The 14,873-nt window shown below is 41.9% G+C and overlaps 1 protein-coding gene across 1 annotated transcript in view; it reads left to right on the forward strand.

The window, feature by feature from the left end:
• SLC37A1 (solute carrier family 37 member 1) overlaps window positions 1-14,873 on the forward strand; it is a 147,780-nt gene that overhangs the window by 15,713 nt on the left and 117,194 nt on the right. Inside the window, exon 2 of the mRNA XM_075334805.1 lies at window positions 11,081-11,173. Coding sequence (XP_075190920.1) covers window positions 11,118-11,173 — 56 coding nt within the window. The 5' untranslated portion in view covers window positions 11,081-11,117. The remainder of the gene's footprint in view (window positions 1-11,080; window positions 11,174-14,873) is intronic.

The raw sequence follows: 14,873 nt of genomic DNA on the forward strand, positions 1-14,873 counted from the left end.
CGAGCACCCTGATGATCAAGTATCGAGCGTCCTGAGCATTTGGCTCTTCTGAGCACTCTGATGATCGAGTGTTCAGAGCACCCTGGGCACTGCCAAGAACTCTGATTTTCGAATATTCAGCAATGCCGAGCACCCTGATAATCTAGCATCAAGCACTGCTGAGCACTTTGATGATCGCGTATCGAGCGTCCTAAGCACCCTGGGGATCAAGCACTGCCGAGCACTTTGATGATCAAGAACTGAGCATCCCAAGCATCATGAGTATCGAGCAATGCTGAGCACCCTGAGTATCAAGTATCGAGTGTTCCGAGCACCCTGATGATCAAGTATTGAGCGTCCTGAGCATCAAGCAATGATGAGCACCCTGATGATTGAGTATTGAGTGTCCTGAGCATTCATCACTGCCAAGCACTCTGATTATCAAGTATCGAGCACCCTGAGTATTGTGCACTGCCAAAACACTGATGATCGAGTATCAAGCATCCTGAGCATGGAGCACCCTGATGATAAAGTATCAAGCGTCCCGAGCACCCTGATGATCGAGTATCGCGCATCCTGGGCATCGAGCACTGCTGAGCATCCTGATGATCGAGTACAGTATTCAGCACTGCCGAGCACCCTGATGATTGAGTAAAGAGTGTCCCAAGCACCCGGAGCATCAAGCACTGCCGAGCACCCTTATGATTGAGTACCGCGCGCTGCCGGCCGCCCTGAGTACCGCGTGCTGCCGGTCGCCCTGAGTATCGCGCCCTGCCGAGCATGCAAGCTCACCATTAATGGGCTTCTCTTGGCTAAAACATCCATTTATTGCTGCTTTATTTAGGATGTCCATTCATGGAGAAATTCGAAGTTCTTGAAATGTTTTTAGGTATTAGTTAGAAGACCCCTCAGGGCCTGGACTCTTCCCTTGTTTAGTGTCCTAACGATGGTGCGGACCTCCTCTTCTAGAGAGGAGCTGTTTAGGTTTGGTGGTTGATTTTCTTGGTTGGGCTGTGGAGTGTTTGTACCTTAGATTATGAAGCTGGGTGTAATGGAAGCTGAGGGCTGCTGCTTTTTTGGGGTGTTATTAGCTTCTTATTGTCTATGGTTTTTGTATCCTTTTACCACTATCGGCCATTAATTTGGTCCCTTCATGTTATTTGTGTAATGATTTATTATAACTGCCCGGATCCTTTCATCACATTAATCGCCTGTAGGAATGGATGTTTCTTCTGAGTTGTAGAATATGTCAGGGATCGTATGGGAAGATTTAATTTCTTGGGACTTTTTCTAATTTGGCTAGTTTTTAGGAAATAGTTTTCATTTTTCCTGTGGTATTTTTTGGTGTTTGGACAAAAAGGAAATAAGCGAGTGTGTTATTACTGCCGTGTGTGCAGAGAAGAACCGTATTATGTCTCCGCCATCTTTATAATGCTGCGGTTCCTGTGCTATGCGGCCATTTCCGCCTCTTCGTTCAGGACTTGCCTGAATAACTGTATTTTACTAGACAGAGAAGTGGCTAATCACTATCTCACCAGGACCCGTATATACAGTTGTGCTCAAAAAGTTCCCTCCCCCGGCAGATTTTTTTTGCTTTCTTGGGCTTTTTTCAGAGAATATGAATGATAACACAATCTTTTTCCCCGCTCATGGTCAATGGTTGGGTGAAGCCATTTATTGTCATCTACTGTGTTTTCTCTTTATATATCATAATGACAACCAATAACATCCAAATGACCCATCCCCCAGTTCTCAATACCGTGTATTGCCCCCTCTAACATCAATGACAGCTTGAAGTCTTTTGTGGTAGTTGTGGATGAGGCTCTTTATTTTCCCAGATGGTAAAGCTGCCCATTCTTCTTGGCACCTCCAGTTCCTGAAAATTCCTGGGCTTTCTTGCATGAACTGCACTTTGCTTGATTTCTCCCGAGTGGCTCAATGATATTGAGGTCAGGAGACTGAGATGGCCACTCCAGAACCTTCAGTTTGTTCTGCTGTAGCCAATGACAGGTCGACTTGGCCTTGTGTTTCGGATCATTGTCGTGTTGGAACGTCCAAATACGTCCCATGCGGAGCTTCCGTGATGATGAGTGTAAATTTGTCTCCAGTATTTGCTCATAACGTGCTGCATTCATCTTTCCTTCTGACCAAGTTTCCTGTGCCTTTTGTAGCTCACATATCCCCACATCAACGATCCACCTCCATGCTTTACAGTAGGAATGGTGTTCCTTTCATTATAGGCCTTGTTGACACCTCTCCAAATGTAACGTTTATGGTTGTGGCCAAAAAGTTCGACTTTGGTCTCATCACTCCAAATTTCCTTGTGCCAGAAGTTTGGTGGCTTGTCTCTGTGCTGTTTGGTATATTGTAGGTGAGATATTTTGTGGCATTTGCACAGTAATGGCTTTCTTCTGGCGACTCGACCATGCAGCAAATTTTTCTTCCAGTGCCTCTTTATTGTCCTTCTTGAAACAGCCACACCGCTAGTGTTTAGTGAGTCCTATAGTTCTGGGTTCTTCTTTGTATCCTGAACAATTTTCCAGGTAGTTGTGGCCGAAGTTTTTGTTGGTCTACCTGATCGTGGTTTGGTTTTTACAGATCCCCTGATTTTCCATTTGTTAATTGTTTGAACACTGCTGACTGGCATTATCCATTCCTTGGATATCTTTTTTGTATCCCTTTCCTGTTTTATACAGTTCAGCTATCTTTTCCCGCAGAATAGTTGACAATTTTTTTTGCTTTCCCCATGACTCACAATCCAGAAATCTCAGTGGCTGGATGAAAGATGAAAGAGTGTCTGGATCTCAGAAACTCAATCAGCTTTTATGCACACACTGATTACAAGCAGACAGGTCACAGGTGAGGATGTCACCTTTATTAGCCATTCAAACCCATTTGTGTCAACTTCTGTGCATGTTATCAGGCAAAAATCACCAGGGTGTGAGAACTTTTCATCAGGGTCATGTGGATGATTTTAGATATCATTATGCTTTACAAAGAGAAAACACAGAAGATGACAATAAATGGCTTCACCCGTCCACTAACCTTGAGTGGAAATAAGATTGTGTGTTATCATTCATATTCTCTGAAAAAAGACCAAGAAAGCAAAAAATCTGCCGGGGTGTGTAAACTTTTGAGCACAAGTGTGTGTGTGTGTGTGTGTGTGTGTGTGTGTGTGTAACTGGTCTTTCCATGGTAACTTATGTTACATTCACAAGCCAAGAACTGAGTTAATAATGGCTACAGACTGCTCTCTGAAGGCAGGCACAATAATGAGTGAATGTATATTGTACATTGAACTATTCTCAATAGATTTCAACACAGTTTGATTGTTCAACAATACAAATTAAGTGCAAATTACAATGTTATTACGGGGTAACTTACATTACACAAAAAGTAGCGTAAATTACCAAGTAATAACATTGTATTTTGCATTTAATTTGTATTGTTGAAAAATTAAACTGTGTTGAAATCTATTGAGAATAGTTCAATGTACAATATACATTCACTCATTTTTATGCCTGCCTTCAGAGAACAGTCTGTAGCCATTATTAACTCAGTTTTTGGCTTGTGAATGTAACGTAAGTTACCATGGAATGACCTTAACTACTGTGGGAAGCTATGGCCGACAGAATGCTGCTGCACCAACATCAGAACACAGATAAAACTCTTATTAAAATGGTGGCAGTGATTAAAGTAATGGAAACTTCTGCCTAGAGCCGGACACAACTCCACTTCCTATAATGATCCCCACACGTGGAAGACACAGGGTTAATCCTCTCCGTCACCACAAGTAAAGTGTGTCACCCTGACACTTGTCTGCAGCCACGCCCTGTACCACATCCTGGAACGGGTCCGGCTGACGTTACCCTACCGCCTCCTGACACCAAAATGCAACCGACTGCATCACATCACCAGCGGAAAAGGCACAGTATATATACACTGCACAGTACCACTTCTCCTGTCCTGTATACTGGGTGTAATCCTCAGTATCTGTATTATTCTGTATATATACACTGCACAGTACCACTTCTCCTGTCCTGTATACTGGGTGTAATCCTCAGTATCTGTATTATTCTGTATATATACACTGCACAGTACCACTTCTCCTGTCCTGTATACTGGGTGTAATCCTCAGTATCTGTATTATTCTGTATATATACACTGCACAGTACCACTTCTCCTGCCCTGTATACTGGGTGTAATCCTCAGTATCTGTATTATTCTGTAGATATACACTGCACAGTACCACTTCTCCTGTCCTGTATACTGGGTGTAATCCTCAGTATCTGTATTATTCTGTATATATACACTGCACAGTACCACTTATCCTGCCCTGTATACTGTGTGTAATCCTCAGTATCTGTATTATTCTGTATATATACACTGCACAGTACCACTTCTCCTGTCCTGTATACTGGGTGTAATCCTCAGTATCTGTATTATTCTGTATATATACACTGCACAGTACCACTTCTCCTGTCCTGTATACTGTGTGTAATCCTCAGTATCTGTATTATTCTGTATATATACACTGCACAGTACCACTTCTCCTGTCCTGTATACTGGGTGTAATCCTCAGTGTCTGTATTATTGTGTATATATACACTGCACAGTACCACTTCTCCTGTCCTGTATACTGGGTGCAATCCTCAGTATCTGTATTATTCTGTATATATACACTGCACAGTACCACTTCTCCTGCCCTGTATACTGGGTGTAATCCTCAGTATCTGTATTATTCTGTAGATATACACTGCACAGTACCACTTCTCCTGTCCTGTATACTGGGTGTAATCCTCAGTATCTGTATTATTCTGTATATATACACTGCACAGTACCACTCCTCCTGTCCTGTATACTGGGTGTAATCCTCAGTACCTGTATTATTCTGTATATATACACTGCACAGTACCACTTCTCCTGTCCTGTATACTGGGTGTAATCCTCAGTACCTGTATTATTCTGTATATATACACTGCACAGTACCACTTCTCCTGTCCTGTATACTGGGTGTAATCCTCAGTATCTGTATTATTCTGTAGATATACACTGCACAGTACCACTTCTCCTGTCCTGTATACTGGGTGTAATCCTCAGTATCTGTATTATTCTGTATATATTCACTGCACAGTACCACTCCTCCTGTCCTGTATACTGGGTGTAATCCTCAGTACCTGTATTATTCTGTATATATACACTGCACAGTACCACTTCTCCTGTCCTGTATACTGGGTGTAATCCTCAGTACCTGTATTATTCTGTATATATACACTGCACAGTACCACTTCTCCTGTCCTGTATACTGGGTGTAATCCTCAGTATCTGTATTATTCTGTATATATACACTGCACAGTACCACTTCTCCTGTCCTGTATACTGGGTGTAATCCTCAGTATCTGTATTATTCTGTATATATACACTGCACAGTACCACTTCTCCTGTCCTGTATACTGGGTGTAATCCTCAGTATGTGTATTATTCTGTATATATACACTGCACAGTACCACTCCTCCTGTCCTGTATACTGGGTGTAATCCTCAGTATCTGTATTATTCTGTATATATACACTGCACAGTGCCACTTCTCCTGTCCTGTATACTGGGTGTAATCCTCAGTACCTGTATTATTCTGTATATATACACTGCACAGTACCACTTCTCCTGTCCTGTATACTGGGTGTAATCCTCAGTACCTGTATTATTCTGTATATATACACTGCACAGTACCACTTCTCCTGCCCTGTATACTGGGTGCAATCCTCAGTATCTGTATTATTCTGTATATATACACTGCACAGTACCACTCCTCCTGTCCTGTATACTGGGTGTAATCCTCAGTATCTGTATTATTCTGTATATATACACTGCACAGTACCACTCCTCCTGTCCTGTATACTGGGTGTAATCCTCAGTATCTGTATTATTCTGTATATATACACTGCACAGTACCACTTCTCCTGTCCTGTATACTGGGTGTAATCCTCAGTATCTGTATTATTCTGTATATATACACTGCACAGTACCACTTCTCCTGCCCTGTATACTGGGTGCAATCCTCAGTATCTGTATTATTCTGTATATATACACTGCACAGTACCACTTCTCCTGTCCTGTATACTGGGTGCAATCCTCAGTACCTGTATTATTCTGTATATATACACTGCACAGTACCACTTCTCCTGCCCTGTATACTGGGTGTAATCCTCAGTATCTGTATTATTCTGTATATATACACTGCACAGTACCACTTTTCCTGCCCTGTATACTGGGTGTAATCCTCTGTATCTGTATTATTCTGTATATATACACTGCACAGTACCACTTCTCCTGTCCTGTATACTGGGTGTAATCCTCAGTATCTGTATTATTCTGTACATATACACTGCACAGTACCACTTCTCCTGTCCTGTATACTGGGTGTAATCCTCAGTATCTGTATTATTCTGTATATATACACTGCACAGTACCACTTCTCCTGTCCTGTATACTGGGTGTAATCCTCAGTATCTGTATTATTGTGTATATATATACTGCACAGTACCACTTCTCCTGCCCTGTATACTGGGTGTAATCCTCAGTATCTGTATTATTCTGTATATATACACTGCACAGTACCACTTCTCCTGCCCTGTATACTGGGTGTAATCCTCAGTATCTGTATTATTCTGTATATATACACTGCACAGTACCACTTCTCCTGTCCTGTATACTGGGTGTAATCCTCAGTATCTGTATTATTCTGTACATATACACTGCACAGTACCACTTCTCCTGTCCTGTATACTGGGTGTAATCCTCAGTATCTGTATTATTCTGTATATATACACTGCACAGTACCACTTCTCCTGTCCTGTATACTGGGTGTAATCCTCAGTATCTGTATTATTCTGTATATATACACTGCACAGTACCACTTCTCCTGCCCTGTATACTGGGTGTAATCCTCAGTATCTGTATTATTCTGTATATATACACTGCACAGTACCACTTCTCCTGTCCTGTATACTGGGTGTAATCCTCAGTATCTGTATTATTCTGTATATATACACTGCACAGTACCACTTCTCCTGTCCTGTATACTGGGTGTAATCCTCAGTATCTGTATTATTCTGTATATATACACCGCACAGTACCACTTCTCCTGTCCTGTATACTGGGTGTAATCCTCAGTATCTGTATTATTCTGTATATACACACTGCACAGTACCACTTCTCCTGTCCTGTATACTGGGTGTAATCCTCAGTATCTGTATTATTCTGTATATATACACCACACAGTACCACTTCTCCTGTCCTGTATACTGGGTGTAATCCTCAGTATCTGTATTATTCTGTATATATACACCGCACAGTACCACTTCTCCTGTCCTGTATACTGGGTGTAATCCTCAGTATCTGTATTATTCTGTATATATACACCGCACAGTACCACTTCTCCTGTCCTGTATACTGGGTGTAATCCTCAGTGTCTGTATTATTCTGTATATATATACACTGCACAGTACCACTCCTCCTGTCCTGTATACTGGGTGTAATCCTCAGTGTCTGTATTATTCTGTATATATACACTGCACAGTACCACTTCTCCTGTCCTGTATACTGGGTGTAATCCTCAGTGTCTGTATTATTCTGTATATATACACTGCACAGTACCACTTCTCCTGTCCTGTATACTGGGTGTAATCCTCAGTGTCTGTATTATTCTGTATATATACACTGCACAGTACCACTTCTCCTGTCCTGTATACTGGGTGTAATCCTCAGTATCTGTATTATTCTGTATATATACACTGCACAGTACCACTTCTCCTGTCCTGTATACTGGGTGTAATCCTCAGTGTCTGTATTATTCTGTATATATACACTGCACAGTACCACTTCTCCTGTCCTGTATACTGGGTGTAATCCTCAGTGTCTGTATTATTCTGTATATATACACTGCACAGTACCACTTCTCCTGTCCTGTATACTGGGTGTAATTCTCAGTATCTGTATTATTCGGTATATACAGTGCCTTGTGAAAGTATTCAGCCCCCTTGAATTTTTCAACATTTTCACACATTTCAGGCGTCAAACATAAAGATAAAATGTTAATGTTCTGGTGAAGAATCTACAACAAGTGACACAAGTGTGAAGATGAAGGAAATTTATTGCTGATTTTAAACTTTTATAAAAAATAACTGTAAATCGTGGCGTGCAATATTATTCATCCCCTGTAAGTGAATCCTTTGTAGCGCCCCCTTTTGCTCCGATTACAGCACAAGTCTCTTGAGGGATGTGTCTATCAGTTTTGCACATGGAGAGGTGAAATTCTCGCCCATTCTTCCTGTGTAAACAGCTGGAGCTGAGCGAGGTTGGATGGAGGCGTTTGTGAACAGCAGTTTTCAGCTCTTTCCACAGATTCTCGATTGGGTTCAGGTCTGGACTGTGACTTGGCCATTCTAACACCTGGATACGTTTATTTGTGAACCATTCCATTGTAGATTTTGCTTTATGTTTGGGATCATTGTCTTGTTGGAAGACAAATCTCTATCCCAGTCTCAGGGCTTTTGCAGACTCCAACAGGTTTTCTTCAAGAATGGTCCTGTATTTGGCTCCATCCATCTTCCTATCAATTTTAACCATCTTTCTTGTCCCTGCTGATGAAAAGCAGGCCCAAACCATGATGCTGCCACCACCATGTTTGACAGTGGGGATGGTGTGTTCAGGGTGATGAGCTGTGTTGCTTTTACACCACACATATTGTTTGGCATTGTGCCCAAAAAGTTCGATTTTGGTTTCATCTGACCAGAGCACCTTCTTCCACATGTTTGGGGTCTCCGGTGGCTTGTGGCAATCTTTAAACAACACTTTTTATGGATATCTTTGAGAAACGGCTTTCTTCTTGCCACTCTTCCATAAAGGCCAGATTTGTGCAGTGTAGACTGATTGTTGTGCTATGGACAGACTCTCCCACCTCAGCTGTAGATCTCTGCAGATCATCCAGAGGGATCATGGGCCTCTTGGCTGCATCTCTGATCAGTCTTAGGCTGTGTGCGCACGTTGCGTTTTTTCCTGCGTTTCCGCAGCGTTTTGAACTGCAGCGTTTTAATGCAAAATGCATGCGTTTTGATTTCCAAGCAAAGTCTATGGGAAATACGGCTTTCTTGTGCGCACAATGCTTTTAAAAACGCAGCGTTTTAGTTGCTGAAAATGTCAAAATCTCTGCATTTGAAGAAGCAACATGTCAATTGTTTATTGCCATTTTGGCAGCGTTTTGCTAACATTAAAGTCAATCAGAACGTTCGAAACGCATTCTAAATGAAAATTCTAGCGTTTTACATGCTTTATTGATGCAAAACGCATGCTTTTTTGACAAAATAAAGGCATGCGTTTTTAACATTATAGTGAGGTCACGATGTGTCCCTTTTCACACACATATAGTCCGACAATTAATTTATTGTTTTTCACTATTTTAACGTTATTTAATACATAAATATTAGATCACATTACTCTTTTTATTAAAATTAGCTAGTTTGTGCATGATTTAAAGCATAATATTTATCCTTTTTTTTTCCCTTTTTTTTCATAGTGTTTGAATGTTTAAACTTTATTTAGTAGTGTATTTGTATTGAAAACGCAGCTGTCTTTAAGCGCTGAAAATGCATGTAAAACTCGGTCTAAACGCAGCAAAAATGCGGCAAAAACGCATGCATATTTTTAGCGTTTTTGTGGTTGAAAACAAAATAGACATTGACAAATTCTGCCAGAGGAGGCATTTACGACGGCAAGTAACTGAACATAGCCTTATTCTTGTTTGAGATGACAGTTTGGATGGACGGCCGGGTCTTGGTAGATTTGCAGTGGTATGATTCTCCTTCCATTTCCATATGATCGCTTGCACAGTGCTCCTTGGGATGTTTAAAGTTTTGGGAATCTTTTTGTAACCAAATCCGGCTTTAAACTTCTCCACAACAGTATCACGGACCTGACTGTTGTGTTCCTTGGTCTTCATGATGCTCTCTGCGCTTTACACAGAACACTAAGACTATCAGGCTATGTGCCCACGTGTGCGCTCTGCACCGCAGCTAAAAGGTGCGCTTCAGAGCGCAGCTGAACAGCTGCGTTCTGAAGCACATGGTGCCTGCAGAGAACGTGCGCTCTGCATGCTGCCTCTCCCTATAGACAGCATGCAAACCGCACGGAAGAAGTGACATGTCACTTCTTGATTGATTGCTCTCAGTGAGAGAAACAAAAATAAAATTTTGTAGTTCTGATACCTTTTAATGGACCACTCAAAAACAGACAACTATAAACTTTACATTGGACCACTCAAAAACAGACATTAAAAGGTATCAGAACTACAAAATTTTATTTTTGTTTCTCTCACTGAGAGCAATCAATCATTTTTCAACTGGCTAACACGGTACCAAAACCTTTTTCTTATGTCGCTTCTTAGAACGCGCGCTTCGGGCAGCAGCCGAAGCGCTGCACTCTAAGACGCCACGTGGGCAACGACCCCTGCACAATCTCCATAGATTGTGCAGGGGACGCAGGACGCATGCAGTTACGCTGCGGTGCAGATCGCAGCGTAACTGCATGCAATACGCACACGTGGGCACATAGCCTCACAGAGCAGGTGCATTTATACGGAGACTTAATTACACATGGGGGTTATATTATTATCATCAGTCATTTAGGACAACATTGGATCATTCAGAGATCCTCAATAAACTTCTGGAGGGAGTTTGCTGCACTAAAAGTAAAGAGGATGAATAATATTGCACGCCCCAATTTTCAGTTTTTTTTTTTTTTTTTTAAATTTAAAATAAGCAATAAATATCGTTCACCTTCACAATTGTGTCCAACTTGTTGTTGATTCTTCACCAGAACATTAAAATTTTTATCTTTATGTTTGAAGCCTGAAATTGAGGAAAAGGTTGAAAAATTCAAGGGGGCTGAACACTTTCGCAAGGCACTGTACCACTTGTCCTGTACACTGGCAGTAGTTCTCAGTATCTGTATATACTGTATACATGCACAGTACCATTTCCCAGTATTGGGTATCTGGTGATGATTTGCATTAATGATATACTATGGATCTTGTTTCTCTCTTACAGGTGGAATTCTTCTCCTTCACAACTCCTCGCAGTGTAAATGGCGTCTTTGCCTCCTGGAATTCGCTTCTTCCTCTCATTTTCTAAGGACCAGTGGTGGGTTTTCCTAAATTGTTTTCTCCTGCTGTTATTAATGGACATTGCATGTTGTGTAGTGTACGGCAGTAAGGGCACCGCTCCTGCGCATAAAACAAACGGGCTTCATATTTGTGAGGGGCATTGGGAGGTTTTGCCATCTGCATGGGGCCCATGTGAAGAGGTTCCACCATATAAGAGGGGTCCAGGTGAGGGGCTTCTGCTGTCTGTTAGGATTACAGGTGAGGGAATTCCATCATGTGAGGGGTTTACGCCATCTGTGAGGAGATTCCACCATGACTATGATGGTTGCAGAATAAGCAGTGTTGCCTTGTTTGAGGGGTGCAGGTGAAGGGATTCCACCATCTATGAGGGGTGCAGGTGAAGGGATCCATCATGTGAGAGAAGCCAGTGAGGGGATTCCACCATCTATGAGGGGAGAGGGGATCCATCATGTGAGGGCTGCAGGTGAGGGGATCCATCATGTGAGGGGTGCAGGTGAGGGGATCTATCATGTGAGGGGATCCATCATGTGAGGGGTGCAGGTGAGGGGATTCCACCATCTATGAGGGGTGGAGGTGATGGGATCCATCATGTGAGGGGTGATGGTGAGGGAATTCCACCATCTATGAGGGGTGCAGGTGAAGGATTCTAGAATCTGTGAGCAGCGCAGGTGAGGGGTGGTTCTGCCATCTGTGAGGGGCTTCCACCCAGGGGCGGATTAACCTTTTCCTACCCATAGTCCCCCGGGAGGGGGGCATTCAAAATAATCTGTTAAGCTCCTTTGTCCCCTGGCAGGGGACATCATGCCGATGGGTGGCAACAAATGTCGTCTTCTGCCAATGTGTTTGAGCAGATTCCGTTTTCACTAACAAACGCTGGAATAAACGGATGACGACCTATAATAGCTTTTCAATGGGCGAAACAAGAAATTGTATTGAATAGGAAAAGGTTAAGGGTAACTGGGGCTCCGGGCTCTTCAGGATCTGTGTGCCCCCCATCCCTACACATGGGTCATGTCATGTGATGTTTCATGTGACGGGTCCATCATCAGACACCTAAAACAGTTAATTTCTGAAAAATAGTTGCCGAAACTATAACCGAACAAACATGCAGTAATCTAATAAATATACCCCTCAGTTTAAAAACCACTATGGCCCCTAAGGCAGAATATTATGGTACTGGAGAGTCCGACTTTAATCTGTAAACAAGACTATTGTCAAAAGAAAAACCTGAGCAAAAACAATCTGTGTGAACATTGTGTAACAAATCCTGAAGTCCAATACTCATCAAATTCTCAGCGTGTGCACGAGGCCTTATAAATACTGAACATGTGCACGAGGCCTAAGGCTATGTGCGCACTTTCCGTCGTCCTACATGCAGTTGTAAACGCACGTTTTAGCCTTAATTGATTTAGCCAAAGTTGCCTTTTTCAGAAATTTAGCGCAGAAAATGCATGCGTATTTACCGCGTTTTAGATGCGTTTTTAGCGCTTTTTCCATGCGTTTCCACAGATGCGTTTTGACCATCAAAACACTGCTAAATAAAGATTAAATAGTCAAACAGAATGAAAAAAATAGAAAAAAAAGGGACAAATCTATATTAATGGGAAAAATAATGGAAAAAGATATATTTAATAAAATTATAGCGTTAATATACATTTTATCGGTAAAATAACAATAGATGCATATTATTCTTAAATTTAATTGTCGGATTATGTGTGTGTGTAAAGGGACATATCAAATCATTATTTTGAAGTTCAAAAAGCATGCGTTTTGGTAGTCCAAAACGCATGTTTTCTGCAATGAAAAAGCAGGTAAAACGCAGGAATTTTGATATTTCTTGCTTTTTGCTACTTCTCATTGACTTCAATGTTAACAAAACGCACCACAAATGGCAAAAACAATTGACAGGGTCCTTTTCTGAACGCATGTTTTTTGACCAAACTTATGCAAATTTTGAGATGCGTTTGGAAACGCAAAGTGCGGACAAGAAATCATGAATTCTCATTGTCTTTAATGGAAAACCAAAACGCATGCATTTGGGCACAAAAACGCTGCAGTTCAAAACTGATCCTAAACGCACCTGAAACGCAGGTGAAAACTGAAAGTGCGCACATAGCCTTACACATACTGAGGTAAATACTCACCAATACTGAACATGTGCACGAGGCCTTACACATACTGAGGTAATAACTCACCAATACTGAACATGTGCACGAGGCCTTACACATACTGAGGTAAATACTCACCAATACTGAACATGTGCACGAGGCATTACACATACTGAGGTAATAACTCACCAATACTGAACATGTGCACGAGGCCTTACACATACTGAGGTAATAACTCACCAATACTGAACATTTGCACGAGGCCTTACACATACTGAGGTAAATACTCACCAATCCTGAACATGTGCATGAGGCATTACACATACTGAGGTAAATACTCACCAATACTGACCATGTGCACGAGGCCTTACACATACTGAGGTAAATACTCCCCAATACTGACCATGTGCACGAGGCCTTACACATACTGAGGTAAATACTCACCAATACTGACCATGTGCACGAGGCCTTACACATACTGAGGTAATAACTCACCAATACTGATCATGTGCACGAGGCCTTACACATACTGAGGTAAATACTCACCAATACTGAACATGTGCACGAGGCCTTACACATACTGAGGTAAATACTCCCCAATACTGAACATGTGCACGGGGCCTTACACATACTGAGGTAAATACTCACCAATACTGAACATGTGCATGAGGCATTACACATACTGAGGTAAATACTCACCAATACTGACCATGTGCACGAGGCCTTACACATACTGAGGTAAATACTCACCAATACTGAACATGTGCACGAGGCATTACACATACTGAGGTAAATACTCACCAATACTGAACATGTGCATGAGGCATTACACATACTGAGGTAAATACTCACCAATACTGACCATGTGCACGAGGCCTTACACATACTGAGGTAAATACTCCCCAATACTGACCATGTGCACGAGGCCTTACACATACTGAGGTAATAACTCACCAATACTGAACATGTGCACGAGGCCTTACACATACTGAGGTAAATACTCACCAATACTGACCATGTGCACGAGGCCTTACACATACTGAGGTAATAACTCCCCAATACTGAACATGTGCACGAGGCCTTACACATACTGAGGTAAATACTCACCAATACTGAACATGTGCATGAGGCATTACACATACTGAGGTAAATACTCACCAATACTGACCATGTGCACGAGGCCTTACACATACTGAGGTAAATACTCCCCAATACTGACCATGTGCACGAGGCCTTACACATACTGAGGTAATAACTCACCAATACTGAACATGTGCACGAGGCCTTACACATACTGAGGTAAATACTCACCAATACTGAACATGTGCATGAGGCATTACACATACTGAGGTAAATACTCACCAATACTGACCATGTGCACGAGGCCTTACACATACTGAGGTAAATACTCACCAATACTGAACATGTGCACGAGGCCTTACACATACTGAGGTAAATACTCACCAATACTGAACATGTGCATGAGGCATTACACATACTGAGGTAAATACTCACCAATACTGAACATGTGCACGAGGCCTTACACATACTGAGGTAAATACTCACCAATACTGAACATGTGCACGAGGCATTACACATACTAAGGTA

This window comes from Anomaloglossus baeobatrachus, chromosome 2 (assembly GCF_048569485.1).
Source record: "Anomaloglossus baeobatrachus isolate aAnoBae1 chromosome 2, aAnoBae1.hap1, whole genome shotgun sequence".
Classification (NCBI taxonomy): Eukaryota; Metazoa; Chordata; class Amphibia; order Anura; family Aromobatidae; genus Anomaloglossus; species Anomaloglossus baeobatrachus.